Consider the following 16,879-nt stretch of genomic DNA (forward strand, 5'->3'; position numbering starts at 1 on the left):
AGCTCCGCCGTTAGGGTTAGGGTTATGGTTAGTGTTAGAGTTAGGTTTAGGGTTAGCTCCGTAATTAGTGTTCGGGTTATGTTTAGGTTAATGTTAGGGTAAGGGTTAGGGTTGGTGTTAGGGTTTGGGGTACATTTAGGTTTTTTTAGAATGAGAGAAGGCGCAGACTCCTGTTGTGTGGGGGGTTGCGTGAAGGCTCCCCAAGGGAGTTCAGAGGTACAGAAGGCTTCCGTTGGGAGCACTTTTTGATGGGAGAAAGTGGCACCATACGTGTTTTTTAGGGTCCTAATTAAGGTTAGGTTTAGGGTTTTCTTTGGGTTTGTTTGAGAGGAGAGAAAGCGCAGTGTCCTCTTGTGTGTGGGGTTGCGTAAAGATTCCAAAAGGGGGGTTTGGGAGTTTGTTTGCCCAACAGGCAGACAATGGCTGAAGGTCCACAGGAAATCCTCTTTTGCTTTCTCACACTTCCCCCTACTAACTTCTCCGGAGAGTTTCTAAAAGCAGGCGGACATTGGTGTAGTGGATCCTACAGCCCTTAAAGCTGGGAAGACACACGCTGCAGCATACTGGGGACTGCAGACAAGCAATGTTCCTAGCTCTGCTGCTGGCCTCATCAGCGTTACTTCTCCGTGCATTCCCATACTGAAAACCAGATGTCAATGTCTGCTGCTGCTGAGATAACAGAGCAGCCAGACCAATCACAGTACAGTGAGCTTGCCCTCGCTCAGTATTTACCTGTGGGAACATCCTGCTAATTTACCTTGTCAAGCACACCGGTGGGCCTCATGAAACCTGCAGCCTTTCTTCTATAGAGAAAAATAAAGCCTACAACCACTTAACCAGCCTGCTTTGACACAGCACAAAGTCAAAGTGAACCCACACAACACCTAAGTGGAAACTTCCCATCACATCAGCTGGGATCAATGACTCGACGGCATCAGTAATTATGCTCAATCCTGCAAAACCTAGGCTGAGGAGAGGAGTCACGAGGAATTTCTCTCCTTGGACCTGATAACTATCTCACGGCACCAGCAATGACACACAACCATTGCAGAATCAATATGGGAACATCATTGTAAGAATTAACTGTATCTGACAACGCGTCCTTCTCTATTAGAATTATGATCTTGTCCAATTATGGATCTTTGCTGAACTTGTAATTATGAGTTTGGTACTGTGGCTTCCTACTAAGCTATTGCTTTCCTTCCACAAGGGATAGAGAAGTCAATGAAAGGATAATGGAAAATTCCTTTCAAGGATGCTGCAATGGCAAAATTTACCTAAACGGGAGGGAAAATACATTAGGGACTTTATGCAAGACAATTCCCTTGTTTACCCATTACTGAACACAAAGTTGTTTTATGCAGCATCACTCAAGCCCTAACACAGACCTAAAAACCAGCTCTGCCTCCTGAGCTCCCCTCAAAGCCAGTCATCAAAGCTTCTGTCCTGGTTTCAGTTAGGACAGAGTTAATTTTCCTCCTTGTAGCTGGCAGAGTGCTATGTTTTGGATTAGAATGAGAAGAGCGCTGATAACATGCTGATGTTTTAATTGTTGTAGAGCAGTGCTTACACCAAGCCAAGGACTTTTCAGCCTCTCTCTGTCCTGCTAGCGAGCAGGCTAGGGATGCAGCAGGAGCTGGGAGGGGACAGACCCAGGACAGCTGACCCAAACTGGCCAAAGGGGTATTCCATACCATCTGACGTCATGCTGAACAATATATAGGGGTGGCTAGCCGGGGGGGAGAGGGGGGCCGGCTGCTCGGGGATAGGCTGGGCATCGGTCAACGGGTGGTGAGCAATTGCATTGTGCATCACTTATTTCGTACACATTATTACTATTAATACTATTATTATTATTATTGTTGTTGTTATTCTTTTCCCTGTCTTAATAAACTGTCTTTATCTCAACTCACAGACTTCACTTTCCCGTTTCTCTCCCCCATCCCGGAGAGGGAGGGGGGAGGGTGAGCGAACGGCTGTGTGGTGTTTGACTGCCAGCCGGGCTAAACCACAACAGCTTCCCAGGTGAACAACTCCTTTTTCAAATAAAAATAAATGTATTCTTCCCATTTATCTGTTCCTTTATATTTGCATACAAGAAGCATAAATGAACAACCCAAAGCCAACGTTCATGTCAGTAAGAATATCTTTGTACTGGGTATACACAGTGCAAGCATGTTTCAAGGCACTGGCTGAGCACTTGACCTAATGGGGATGGTATAAGGGCACCAGGAAAGCAAAGCTTTGTTTGCTTTCCTTCAAATGCAATTTTCTGTTCCTTGCTTGGGCACCACCTCCCCCTTGCCAACAAAACAAAAACCAAACCCCAACCTCAGCAACTTTTCCAAAGTACCCATGGAGTTGCCCACGGCCCAGGAGTTCAAAGTAACCCATTGAAAAACCAACTGTTAGTTTGCCACACAACCAATTTCTTCCTTGTTTTCTAAAACAGGCATCAAAAAATCTTTTCACTCTTAATCCATCTATATTAATACTGCAACAAGTAACTTAAGTCTTGATTTCTCTCCCTGCTTTTCATCAAAAGCTCCTTTTAAACTCCATGGGAATTTCTCATGCTTCTAAAACATGCTGGGGGAAAAAAATAAAACCAAAATTCCTTACATTTCAGCAGGAACGAATGCCATACACCATGCACACGTGTGTTTATTCCAGTGTGCAGTCATCAAGCTGATCATAGGTGTTGAGGTAATTTCACACTCAAATTAAACACATTGTGAACATTTATCTGAATGCCTAATCACTGAAACAAATGGAGCTGCATTTGCGGCGGTGGGCGCAAGCACCTACCTAGCTCGCTGCTCTCTGCCGACGCCTGGCTTAGTACGGAAAACAAACGGAGGGAGCAGACCCCCTGCGCAATTATTAAATTGCTTCCCAACAGAGTTATTTCCTGACAGCAATTTTGCAAATGCAACAGCAGCAAGGCTTGCACTGTCCTCCTCCAAAAAGACTGGGAACTCGACAAAATGCTTTGGTATTGTGTCACCACAGGAAACACGGACACTCGTTTCAAACTACAGCCAGTAGTTCCATATCTCAGCTTTTCTAACTCACAAAACTCTGGTCTACAAATCCCTTCCCCGGCCCTCATTTTGGATTCGTTCCTTTTAATTGCCTCTGTGTTGGGAGGGAGCACGGGAATTCCCTGTCGGGTAGGTGCTGCACAGGAAGTCCCAGGCAGAAGAGCAGTACCCAAAAAAACCTCTGCCCCTGAGCCACCCCAGCGCTGGCCTGGTAGTGGGATGTGGGAAAGGGGCTCAGGAGCCACCGCTTGGGCTGCTGAAATAACCAACGCCAGAAACAATCAGAGAAACTAAGCACCCCAACAACACCGCTGGGAAACGTTACCGATAGATCCTGATAGACCCTGCACCCTGCTGCATCGCGGAAACGGCGTATCTCGGGATATCCTCACCAATACAGACTGCTCTCACGGTCCTCACCCACAGTCGTGTGGCAACAGACGGCATCGCCCAAGGGTAGAGCCACGATGCTCAACTATTTTTTCTCTCTTACACCCATTCACGTCATGGGTGGCTATTTCGTTCTTACCTTTGCTTCGCCTCCTGCTCCGGTACTGCTCGGTGTAGAAGGTGAGCTGGGTTTCATCGTCTGCCTCCGAGCCCGAGTTCCCTTTGGCGCGTCCAAACCCGATCCCACCTGCAAGCAGCAGAGCAGAAAAGATCAGCGCTGTCAGCTGGGGCGTCCAGCAGTGCAAGCAGCGAGCACCTCCGCACGGCTGGTGCCTTTGGCCAGCTGCCACCGCTCCCCGCACAGGGGCTCTGCTTGGGGTCACCAGAAGCAGCTGGGCACCGCGGCCACTTGGGATTTTGCTGGTACCCTCATCAGGACCCCATCGCAGCGTAAGCACTGGTGCTTCTTGCCCCCAGGAAGTTGTAATGTATTTTACAAAGAAAACCTCTGCTGTCCCCAAAGACACCCACGCGGTGAAGTACGGTGACTTCTCAGGTGCTTGTTTCAAAGAAAAAGCAGCAGAGAGAAGAGAGGACGAATACAGCACTCAAGAGCATTAACGGTGCCTTTAGGGCCCCCACCACAGAGTGGGGGTCTGTTCCCCCTCCCTGCTGCATCAGCTCACCCCAACAGCCACAGGACAGCCAGCAGCACACACCCTTACGCTGCTTACCAGGCTCCAACACCATAAATATCTGGCACGAGCTCCACAACGCGCTGGGCTGGCTCTCAAGCATCGAGGTCCACCTGCTGAGGGACCTCGGGATGCTGAGGGACCCCCCTGCCTCCCTGGGCCAGTGCCCAGCTGCTAGGGAGGAACAGGCATCTGAAAATCAGCACAAACTGACTGGCAGAAAGCCTGCAATCCTAACAAAGTTTTGAGCAAAGAGGTCTCTGGGGGTTGACAGTGGGCCTTTAAACTGCCATTAAAATATTTTAGTGTTTTTTAAAAATCCTTTATTCTAGGCAGAAGCATAATTTCTTGGCAGGAGAACAGAAAATGAAAGTGCTGCCTTCTGCCCTGTGAAATTCTTCATCGCCAGGATGATAGGAGGGCAGGCAGAGCCCCGGGGGCAGCCCGGAGCTCCCGCACAGGGGGATGTGCTCCCACCCCTCCGTGTCCTGACCCCACGCAGCACCCTCAGGGCAGCTGGAGAAGGAAGGGAAGCAGCCCCAGCAGCTCCCTTCCTCCTGCAACCAGCCGGGAGGACTCAGCGCTTGCACATAGGTCTGGGGACTTCACAGCCTCAGCGTAAGCCAACCCTGTCCCTCTTCAGACCTCCTCATCACAGCAAAGATCCCACTTCAGGATGCAGAGACTAAGGTTTTGAGGGGCAAGGCTGCGTGGTAAAAACAATATGGCATATTCTCATCAGGGAGAAAATCTGACCCAGGTCCACGGGCTGCAGCCCTGCCAAGCACCCCCTCTGCAGCCCCACTGGGACGCAGCGGTGCCCAGGGGCAGGGGACAGATGCTGACCACAGGTTTTTCCCCTGGATGAAAGGAGAGGGATGCAGACAAGCACAGGAGCAACTCTCGGATGCCTGGAGCCGGACAGTGCCCACCGTGAGAAGCACCGAGGTGAAGCAAGAAGCCCGGCGGCCAATGAAGGGCTCGGCGATGATCCCCGCCGCTGTAAACGCTGCCGGGTGTTTGCTGTTTTACTGCCAGGTGTGATGAAGGGCCCTAAAGCGTAGCCATTAATTACCTGGTGTTACCTGGATATTTTCATTAGGGTTCTAAAAAGACAGCAAGCAGCAGGAATGTGCTAATGCAGCAGAGAGCGGCGATCAGGGCTGATGCCACTGGCTGCGGGTCTGGGACCCCCGTCACAGCTGTGCCCCACGGCCACCAAACCCAGGACCTCGGTGTCCCCCCCACCCCACCGCACGAGCTGCCGGTGCCTGCTGCAAACGCCAGGGCCAGCAGGGAGCAGCAAATACTGCTGGGGCAGCAGGAACGGCTACAGCAGGGGTGCAGCTGCAAAACCAGCAACCGGAGCAAAACCCCTCAGGGGAAGACGAGGAAGGGAAGGGGATCAGGTTCTGCTTGGCCCGGCCCCGCTCTAACACCGGCAAGGGCTGCCAGCCCGCATCCCAGCCCCTGCAGCTGCCCTGCGTTTGTTTGCCGGCTGCGTCGCTGTGATGGATGGCTCTGACATGTTAAATTACTCAGGCTGGATGTTTTCGGAGAGCTGGTGACAGCAATATTGCATTTTCTTATTACCCAGAACCATGCAGGATGTCAAAGTACGAGAGGTGGGGACCTGCGCCAGCCCATAGCAGACACATCTCCTCCGACCCAACGTGCAGTGCCCGGTGAGGAATCACAGCACTGGGGCAGGGAAGCAGCTGCAGGGAAGTGCTTTTATCCATCCCAGCTGCTGGGGACACCGGAATTCATTTTGGCCGTGGTTTTCAGGGTTCTGGAGCACGCAGGATGGAGCAGTGCTGTTCGTGACCAGTTCCACCACGGGTCTGATTTCACACTCGGATGGTCCCAGGGTTTTGCAGAAGCCTCCCCTGGAATGGCTGCGGGTCGGGGCGCTGCTACCAGCACGTGGAGCTGGGCTGGGATGCTCGCGGCTGAGAGCACCAGCGCTCCTGCCATCTGCCTGCGGCTGCTGGGAGGAAAATGCCCGGTGAGGGAAAAGAGATCCTGATCGCCGCAACCGATCCCAACGCAGAGCAAGGTGCTCAGCGGGGAGAGTCCCTTCGACATGGGAACAACAACCCCGAGGTGCCTGGGACCAGCAATGCACCGGCAAGGCTGTGCTAGCACCCCACGGGCTGCCTGGGCTCCCCACGGCACAGCACTGCACAGGAGCTTTTTAGGAAATAAGACCTGACGCCGTGCTCAGTTCCCAAAAAACATACCAAAAAAAAGAGTCCGCAATATTTTGACACCCATTTTAGAGGTTTACACCTCCAAAGCACAGCAAACTGCTCTGAAAGGACTCACAAAGCCCCGCTGCTGTTTTCCCCCGAGGCTCGCACCCGGCGGCACACCCGCAGCACCCGCTGTGCCGTCCCTTCCCACCGACACCTGAGGATGAAACCGGACCAGAAGGACGGCACCGGGAAAGCACCCGAATGCCCACGTCCCCGTGGCTGGGACCGGCCCCGCGGCGACAGGCAGATGTCTCAATGAAGGTGCTCTCCTCGCTAATCCTGTTTGCAGATTTACAAGCTCGTTAATCCCCTCAAACAGATCCCGGCTCAGCCCCGCGCTGGGGCAGGGGGCGCGCTGCTGTTTCTGAGTCAGATGTTCATTCAGACGGGAGCAAGGCAAGGATCCAACGCAAACACATCCCGTGGACACATAATTGAAGAGCCTGTCGTTAATGAGTACACCTTACAGCCCAGCCGGGGTTGCAGAGCCCCTGTAATTTGGGCACCTGGGGTGTCCGAGTGCACGTGCACAGATCCCAGGGCTCCAGGTGTCCTGCAAAGCGGCCCCAGCACTGCTCCCCCAGGCTGCTCGGGGGGGTGGCAGAGCCACCAGCACCCCCACAGCCCCTCCACGGGTGACAGGACATAAAGCAGCCAGGAGGGTGCAGATTTTTGGGAATTTTTCTTCTAAGAGGTTCAGCTGCCAAGCAAGAACTAAGGAAGCAAAACGCAGGAGCTGCAGGCTCGGCCCTCCCGAAAGCCTTTTTGCTGGCCAGATCCACGTGTGTTTTTTAAATGCATGTTTCTGTCATTAAAAAAAAAAAAAAAAAAAAAAACATAAAACAAAAGAAAAGCAAACGTGAAATTTTAAATCCCTTCCCCAAAGTCAGGAGGTGACGGAGCTTCCCACAGACACGACCGGGGATACAGAGCAGATCACAGCTGAGTTAAAATAAAGAAATAACAACTGGGAGCTCTTCGGGCAGCTCCTATCAGAGGGTCTCACAACCACGGCTCTGCCTGCCGATGCAAAAGGGTTTCCCACATCCCTCCCCTCCAAAAAGGGGGCCAAGCCCTGACCCCGCAGCTTTCGCTGCCCACGACCTCCCTGCACGATGGCAGCAGCTGCCCGTGCCACAAGCTGGAGCCATACAACTAGGTAGGTGGGAAGTTTCAGGTGAATTTATTTACCCCCCAAAAGCACACCACAAATCTGAAAAGCTGCCTACCCGAACGTGCCTGGAGAAAGGCAAATTAGAAGTGGAGAGGGGAAAAAAAGCAGACAAACATTTTCTTTTGAAACGTGGACAATCAACGCAAAAATGACAAAGGAAGGAGCCTTTAAAAAAACGACGCACTCTGCTCAGTTTGTCATTGCAGCAGGCGTGTACACACACACACACACGCACACACACACACGGGCACAGCTTCCAGTTAATTACAATTCTTCCTTCTCATCGATCTTCACTGTCCCTTCGTTGGACCACGCCACGCTCCTGCAGCAGGATGTGTCCAGCGCCACTCCAGGACGTGCCCAGCTCCCTCCCAGGCCTTCCAGCGCAGCAGCGCTCGCACAGCCCAAGGGGGCACCCTCGGGGTCCACCTTCAGCAAGGAGCAGCCGAGGGGAGCTGGATGCTTTGACCCGGACGAAGCAAATTCCCTGGTGGAACCCCAAAAACCTCTCCAGCAAACAAACAGCTCCATGGGACGGGGGGCAAAGGAAAGGAATTGCAAACGCAGCGGGGATGGGACAGCCTGCCCAAGCCCAGCCCTGCCTGCGTAACTTTTGGTAAGTTATGGCACGGTTGAGACCTCTAAAATGCATTGAGACACAGCCCTGACCAACACTAAATCAGGTCTCGGGCCCAACAACCTGTTAATCACTTATTTATTTTAAAAGGGGAAAGCACCACGGAGCTTTCCCGTTGACCAAGGAAGGTGAGATGCGCTGCGCACAGAGGACAGGACGCCTTGGCCACCAGCCCCACCACGACGTTGCACTTCGGGGTACTTTTTACCAACACTATGATGATTTTTACAAATACAGCGATGATTTTCTTCTTTTACCAATACGAAATGTGCCAGTGGCCAGGGTGCTTTTAAGTGCCTACCCCAGGAGAGGGCACCAGACCCCACTTGGAGCCCTGGCCTCACCCAGCGCACCCCGGCTGGTTGCGCAGCCCGACCCTCGTCCTGCTGCTCCCCTGGGGACAGCCCGGCCCTTGGGGACACCAGGCTGGGGAACGTGCGGGGACAGGCGTGAGGCAGCAGGGCTGGTCTCCCCGCCTTGGAAAAGTGGAGGTAGGTGAGGCCCAAGACAACGAGGCTGCTCCAATTAGCGCCATAATTAATGGGCATCCTGATAATAGAGAGCTGGGCTGGAAGAGTAGTTTCATTTTTTTCCCCTCCATCTGATTTTAGAAATCCTCCTTTTCACCTCCGAGGGATGCTGGTGGTGTGCATCACGCACTACATCCACACGAGATCGGCAGAGCCACCAGCGCTCCTGGCAGAACACCTAACCCGAGGAGCTCAGCGCAGCTCCCAGGCCAAGGCCAACACCAACAGCTCTGTTCTACTGCAGGACTAAAGGATGTGCGAAGAAACCCAACGCCCCCACGAGATCGACTTCCCAGCTTGGGGACCATCCCTGGACCCGAAAGACCAGGGTGACCGGCTCCTGAATGTGGCCCCACAAAGCACGGAGCCTGTCCTGACCCACCCCAGAGCTCGGTGAAGTCCCACTTCTGCACCTGCACCCCCGTTATCCCCGCTCCCCGTATTATTTATAAACCCTAAGTACGCCCCACTCGATAAAAGTGTTTGGGGAGAAAGTTTGTATGAAAAAGGCATTACACACACACACAAAAAAAAAGATATATGGTACTGTAAATAGAGAGGGGTTTTGTGCTTTTTTTTTTTGGTTTTTGGTTTGTTTTTTTAAAGAGCAAATCTTGATAAAATACGGCCTTTCCCAGAGCTGTTAGAAACACTTAGTGTGGCACCAGATTTAATGACAGGCAATAGGCAGCAGTTTAAATGCACTTAGAGGGGGGAAGCGAAGCAAGGCAGAGCTTATCCAAGCTGTGTTTGTGTTGGGCTGGGGTGGCGGGTTGTTTGTTTTCCACTGCGGTTTTATTCCTCCCTTCTTTCCGTGAGGCACTCGGAGCCTTTTTGGAGCCTTTCTGCAAAGGAGGAAATCCTTTTGCTGAGAGCAGTTCCTGCAGAGAGAGCACTCCAACTGTAGGACTCTGATGAGGTTAAGCATTAATTAAATCGAACCGCGAGGAAATAATTACACACACGCATCCGTCAGGCCAACTTGTCACTACCCAGTAACAAAGTTGGATGCAAACTCCATCAGCAGAACTGTCATGTGGCTGTTAGGGGGAAATAAATGCATCCCAAACGGACAATTTCATCTAGAGAGAGGGGAAAAAAAATGGATTGCAAAGGATTAATGAGGCGAAGGGTTTGTGTTTGCAGTTGGATGTAAAATGCAAACATCCTAAGTTGTGATATCATCGTTTAACCTTCATCTTCATGTGCGGGAGCGCTCCAACCGCTCGCCCGTCGGAGGGACGATTAACACCGGCCATAAAACCCACATTTCCAAATGGGAGGGGAGTGGAGGCGGCGTGGAAACATCGCTCCCGACCCCGCAGCAGCGCCCGGCCTCACTTCACGTGCAGACAGAAATGGAAGCAGTAGGGGAAGGGGATGGGGCCACTGGGAGCTCTTTGCTTGAGTTGCCGGCGCTGCCTTGGTTCTCAGGGCTCTTTTGGCGATTTCTGACCATTAAGCCTTTGAAATTTTGTCAGGGAGGACTCCCATAAATCTCCCCCTAACGTGTACGGGGCCAGTTATGCCCTAGAGCTCCCCACCATGTCCGAGGGTGCACACAACCACCAGCGTGAGCACTTCAGGGAGGAGCAGAGCCCCACGAAGCCACCAGCCCAGAAAGCTCGGGGTGCAGGCACCCTGCTCACCTCCCAGCCCTAGTCTCCCCCTCCTCCAGCCCCAGCCCTCCTCTCAGCCCAAGAACCCGCTGCTGAAAGGGGACCCCCGGCACACCACACGCCCAGAGCCCCCGAGGGGACAGACGCCTGTGAGAGAGCAAAGCACAGCAAGGGGCAGGGCAGGCAGATTTGGGGCCAGGCAGCTGGGCGTGCTCTGCCCCCAAGGGGTCCCCGCTCCCTGCTGGATGCACAGACAGCAGCAGCAAAGCCCCAAGGCAAAAAAAATCCCCTTTTACAGCATGGGTCTGGCCAAACATGCTCCTGGGGACCTTCCAGGGGCGTGCAGGAGACCTCCTCCTGCCCGGGAGATCTTCCCGAGGACACTCAGAAGATCTCAACCTGCCCTGGGGCACCCTTGGGCAGGTGCCGAGGGTTTGCTGGGAGGCAGCGAGCACCAGCAGGGAGCTGGGGGAGACGTCTCCCCAGGGACGGGGGGGCTCAGCACCTCGGCTGGGGGCTGGCTGCAGCAGTGCCCATCATGTGTCCTCCCAGCCCAGCGAGGATTAATCGACGTGCCTCACTAACGACCAAAAAGCCTCTTGCCTACATGTGCTTTAAAGGGAAATAAAATAATAATAATAAATATTTAAAAAAAAAAAAATCAGGGTAATTTCAGCAGACAGTCACTGTGGACCCTAAAACATATCCCGTCCCCCGTCCCCCCCCCCCGCATATGCTAAAATTCAGATATACGGATTTGAATAACTACTAGAAAACAAACCAAATAATTTAAACCAGTTAAAGAGTCAGAACATTTTCTTCACACTAAGTGAATAATTTATGGGCAGAGCTGAAAAAAAAAAAAGAAAAAAAGCTCTCTCCAGGCCTGTATTGCAGGAAAATGTATCCAGAATAAAAGATCACATTTCAGACTCATAAATAAATGAGAAACAAAACCAAGAGTAAACAGAAAGCAAAGTATTTCCTCCCTAGCTCCCCACAGCGTGCTGGCCAGACGCGGCCAGGCACCCTCCTGCCCAGCCGTGGGGCCAAATCCTGCCCCGGGGCTGTGCCAGCCCACCTTCTCCCTTCGCTCCAGCCTGGTTGCTAAAGCTACACCAAGCCCAGCACCCCAGCGCGCTTTGCAGTGCCCTAAAATGCTGCTCCCGCCCTCTGCGTGACCCCTAAAATCAGTGCAAAATAACCGAAATACTCCGAGCACTGGCAGAGCGCGGTGAGGAGAGGTCCCAGGGATGCAAGCTACATCCAAAATGAGCCTCACTCAGCCATTTCTCCAAACTAAAGCCTTGCCACGAAACGGCATTTCACTCCCACGCCACCTGGGCTAGGCAGGGCGGCTGGGCAGGGAGCAGCCTCACACCCGACCCGGACGCATCCCTGGGGAGGACGCGGGGTGGCACCGCGCCCACCCACCTCCGCCAGGCCACTCGGAGGATGCTGCGGGGGGTTCCCCTCCTCACCCCCCCACCGAGGAGCGCCAGGGCTCCCTCTGGGCCGAGCCCCTTGCTCCCTCGTGCCTTTACCCCCGGGCCGAGCCACCTGGACGCGGCACATCCCCAGCAGCAGCCTACCTCGGGGCCGGCTCCGGCGTTTGCGTCTCCCCACGGAGGTGCTGCGCAGCGCGGGCTGGAGCTGGCCGATCTCGATGGGCGTGTTGGTGCGGAAGCTCTCCTTGAACTTCTGCATCAGGGACTCCACCGTCTCCTGCGTCACCTCGGGAGCTGCAACACCGGCAAAGGGACCGCAGTTAGAAGGTGCCCGAGCGCCCCCAGCCCCACCGGCACTGCCCTTTCCTCGGGGAGCCGGAGCCCCTCGGGTCAGCATGGGACACGGCCAGCCTGCCAGGTCACCCGGAGGAACCCGGAGGGCACCTCCCAACCCTTCCCAAAAACACAGAAACAAGCAAAGGATGAGTTTACAGAAATAACCTTTTTTTCACGCCGCTTTACAGCTCTTTTGATCGTTCCTTGCCCCTTCCTGCACTCGGAAGCCCCATCCCAAGGGCTTAAAGCAGGCAGGAACCCCACCGGCAGCCACACGGACTCCGGGCTTAGCAGCTTTTGGGTTCTCCATTTACACTGCTCAAGCCCAGAAAAGACTTTGCTTTGGGGCACCACGGCAGGCCACAGCTTGCTGATATTTATGCAGCTGCCCTCGCGGTTCTCACCCCCCAGCACCCAGAAATACCTTTAAAAAAAACAAAACCGCAAAAAAAGCAGAATTGCCCTACCAAACCTGCCACAGCGGGTAGAAACAATGAAAACGCTTGCGAACGGCAAAGACGAGATTCAGGATCAAAAGGTCTGCCCTTTGGAAGGCCACAGAGGTCGCCCGGGTTTAACAAACAGCTCCGCCTCTGTCAGCTCCCCGAACAAACCCGTCAGCAGGACGCCACCTCTGGCTCCGTCCCCATCGCAAGGGTCCTGGAGCCTCGGATCGGCTCAAGAAGCTCGCCCTGCCCGCAGCGCTCCCGTGGGGGGCCGGTGCAGACCACCCACGTCCTGCCCACCTGGGGATCAGCCCCGGCATTTCGGAGCTCCCCAGGTGACGCCCGGACCCGCCGCAGCCCCTGGGCCCGCGGCCCCGGCAGAGCTGTGCGGGACCAGGAGGGGCTCGGGGTGCGCGGCTGCCCCGCGCTGTGGCCTCTGATCCCCTGAGCAGCACGTGGGGTGCCCGTGCTGTGAGGAGGTGGTCGGGCAGGACAGGGCATTTGTAATCCTAGACATGGATTTGGCTTTCATAAGGAGACAGAGAAGGCTCCAAAAGCGGCCATGCAGAGCCCCGAGCACAGCACCCAGCAGGCAGAGCATCCTCCTCCCCGCACTGCCAAGGAGGACAGGGGGAGGCAGGGAGCAGAGGAGGCCAAAACGCACCAGCTCCAGGTGAGGGCTTCCAACCTCGCAGCTCCTCCGGACAGCAGGGACCCTGCAGCCCCCAGGTCCCTATGTCTGTCCCGAGGGCGTGAGGCTTTGTGGCACCCGGGGGGGCTTCTCTACACCCGCACGCCGCAGAGGCGCTGGAAACCTGCCAGGGCCATTGCAAGGGGATGGAGAGGAGCAGCCCGGCTGCCGCTCCTCGTCTGCGCAGGCACACCAGGAAGGCTCGGGAGAGCTTCTGCGTGAATCCATCAGCCTGGTGCTGCCACACAGGGCGAGGATCAGACTCGCTGCCTGGTGAGCACTGAAGGTGGGAACTGTTTCAGGAAAGCTCCAGAGAGAGTGGCCTCAGGGACCAGACACACTGCACCTGCCGATTATTTGACATCAGGGTCCCCCAGGCACCACACCTCAGAGCCCCCCAAAGCCCCTTGAGAGGTGAGCTTCCAAACAGCAAGCACCACGAGACCCTGCGGTGTTGGATCCCCCTTCAGACATCACCCTGGGGGAACTGAAGAGCAGGGAAAGGTCCCAAAAGAGCACCTTGTGCCATCCTCTGTGCTATTCCCGACGGCACGCATCCCAGCACAGGGATGGATGCTGCGGGAGCGGCGGCCGGCAGCGGGCACGTCCCAGCCCCCAGCGCGGTGCCTGCAGGATGCCCACGTCCGTGACCTCCTCCAGCAGCTGCGTGGCGGCGCCTCCCCGCCAACAGATGGCAACTCATGCGGACCTCGGGGCTGGGCAGCGCAGCACACGCGCAGGCGGAGCAGGGATCGCACGACCCGTGCGGCTGAGGATTATTTACTGAAAGGAGGCCAGGAGAGCGCCGAGGGAGGAGGAGGTGGAGATGTGTTTGCAGCTCACGAGGAACCACGGCGAGGTTGCAGCTCCTGCATGTTCCCTGTTTGGCTGAGAGGAGCAACGAGCCACGTGGTGACCGTACCCCACCTGGCCACTGTGCTCTGCACGTCCGTCCACAGCCATCCAGAGGCATCCGCTCGAGTGCTCATCTGCGGGGGGGAGCAGGGGAAGGGAGCAGGAGCTCCCTCCCCTGCCAGGAGCAGGGAAGAGGTATCGTCTTCACGAGGAGACGGCCACGGCAGCCACCAGCTATTTGCGATGCTATGGATATTTAGTCTAACTCCAGGAATGAGAGAGAAAACCCCAAGGTCTGACCACTCAGCCCGTGTGCACTGGCACATCCGTGGCTTTTCTACCCCTGAGCTCTGGGGTTTGGAGCAATGCAGAAAAATATGAAAAACCCTGTGTCAACGTGATCTCAGCAAAAGGAATTTGATCTGGCCGGGGGGGGCAGAACCAGAAGAAAACCCTCACTGACAACAGAAAGGTAGCTTGGCTTAAAGCGGCACAGCAACGGGGGTCAAGGATTAAGGGAGGACCCTTCACACACTGCCAGCCACGACAACAAGGAGGGAGAAGACAACAACATCCATCAACGCCAGGATGCACCACGCTGGTCGAGGCTGGCAGGACCCTACTGAGCCCGGGGGTGCCCACCACAGCAGACCCAGGCCCCCACAAACTGCAGCCTGGCTTTCCCCCCACTGACATGCACACACTGCCAAGGGTGGATGGAGACCTCACGGCCACACATGTGCTTGGCTTTTACACCTCCCGGGGGGGGGTTATCACTAGAGAAGGACGAGAATGTTACTGCTGAGGGGTGGTGCAAAGCTCCTGCCAAAGCAATACTCCAGCTCTGCCCTGCACGAGCCGGGTGGGATGCTCGCACTAAACGCGGGGCTGCCCGCTCCCCTCCCCATCACCAGCTCCCCCTTGCAGCCCAACGGGACGCGGCTTCGGACGCACCAGGACCACCCTCTCACCGAGCAGAGCCCGCCAGCTTGCCTTCTCTCCTGCCCCCAGTTCCCAAGGGAAAGGAGATGGATTCACCGGGACGACGTAGCTCACACCTCGTCACCGCTTCGGGAGTTTTCAAAGCCCCGCAGGGGTGGTGAGATCCGCCCCAGGGCTTGGCGCAGCACCGCCACCATCTCCGTCTCATCGCGTCCCAACAATGCCCCTGGCAGCACAAAGCCAGCCCAGCACCCAGCTGAAGCAGAGGAAACGCGAGGTTCCTCAGCCTCCGCAAAATCAGCTTCCACCTCCACCAGCGAGCTAAGGACACAGCTGAAGGTCGCCGTACCTTTGTAAAGCACATCACACGTTGCACACCTCCCTCCTGTCCACCCCCATACGCTATTCTGAAAGCGATTTGTTCTCCTTACGGCTCCCCTATTCGTTTGCACATCTCCCACAAAACAATTCAGCTCAATAGCCTTTCCTTCTTTCTTTTTGCTGGCACAAATTGCAGTGGGAAAATACGTTCTTTGGCTTAAAAATTACAAAACCCAAAAAGTCATCAGCGGAACAGTGTGAGCGGTGTTTGGGTAAAAATACCTTGCAACCAAGATGGGAAGCTGCAGCGTTTGTTCCAGCCATCGTGGGACTCCCACTGGAGCAAGGAGAGCTGTGCCTTCCCCTGGTGCACGGGCTCTGGGGGTCGTTTTGGGGAGAGAGACTAAAACCAGCCCCTTACCTTCCACGGCCAGAGAGGGTTCTCCAGAACACGATCCCAGGCTGAGACCAACGTGACCACCCACAACACGTACTCGAGGGATGTGCTGGTTCCTGGTGCCTCCGCCATCCCAGGATGTTCTCAAAGGTCCAGCACAAGGAACCACAAAACCCCTTTGAACGCACAGCCGTGTTCGCAGCCAGCAGAGGCTGGGCAGCAGGGATGGAGCCACCGGTGGTGGAAGACCCCAGAGACCTTGGAAACAAGGCCTCAGCCTTGCTTTTGGGATGTTTTAATGTCCGCACACGGCCTCAGTGGATGCTCGCTGGAGAACTGCCCTCAGCCTAAGCGCCTGCACCCACAGAGACCCTGGGTACGCTCAGTGCGTATAGCGGGGAAGGAGAAGAACAGGCAGCTTCTCCAAACCAGGCTCAGCGCCTTGGTGAGTGGCTGGAGAGCTGCACAGCCCCACAGCCCAGCCTGCAGCACGTTCAGACAGAGCGGCGAGGCTCAAGGATCCAAAAGGGAACAGCTTTCCTCAGTGTCCCAGTCTTTGGTGCTTGGCTTAAAAGTTTAGGTCCCCGGAGCCATGAGCATCCCTTTTCATTCTCACACAACACCTGCAGCCTCGCAGCTGCGGGGAGAAGGCTGGGGAGGCAATGCCTGCATGTACCAGAGCCTCCCACGCTAGATATTGAGTAAAAAGTATTTAAAAATATATGGGTTTCTAAGCACCTGATTTTCACACTGCTCTCTTCGATTTCTGAGTGTCAAAGGGTCACATGCTGATTCCTCGCCATTACCAGTGGTTAAAATGCTCCCAGTTTTAGAGGGAAGGTAGCACCAAGAAGCCTGCCGGGCAGCTCGAGCACTGCTCAGCTGAACATGCCGCTGCGCTGGGATCGAAATGCTTCATGAGAACACGTCAAACTAAATTACTGGAAAAGTTTGGATGCAATTAGAAGTCAAGGTTGGTGGGGTTTTTAGCTCCTCATTTACTTTGACTTTTGCATTCCTTTATGCTGGCCCCGTGACCACGTGCATGATGCAGCCTCCGCATCTCAGAGGCCAGCTCCTCTCTGAGACCAGCTCC

The 16,879-nt window shown here is 54.9% G+C and overlaps 1 protein-coding gene across 7 annotated transcripts in view; it reads right to left on the bottom strand.

Annotated features, from left to right (window-relative positions):
• The window catches only part of ASTN2 (astrotactin 2), a 363,384-nt gene that overhangs the window by 240,273 nt on the left and 106,232 nt on the right, over positions 1 to 16,879 (bottom strand). For all 7 annotated transcript variants that reach the window (XM_040531095.1, XM_040531093.1, XM_040531092.1 and 4 more), the window contains 2 exons: positions 11,940 to 12,089; positions 3,574 to 3,681 (listed from right to left, as the gene is read on the bottom strand). In XM_040531095.1, coding sequence (XP_040387029.1) covers positions 3,574 to 3,681; positions 11,940 to 12,089 — 258 coding nt within the window. The remainder of the gene's footprint in view (positions 1 to 3,573; positions 3,682 to 11,939; positions 12,090 to 16,879) is intronic.

Source organism: Cygnus olor, chromosome 19 (genome assembly GCF_009769625.2).
Source record: "Cygnus olor isolate bCygOlo1 chromosome 19, bCygOlo1.pri.v2, whole genome shotgun sequence".
Lineage (NCBI taxonomy): Eukaryota > Metazoa > Chordata > Aves > Anseriformes > Anatidae > Cygnus > Cygnus olor.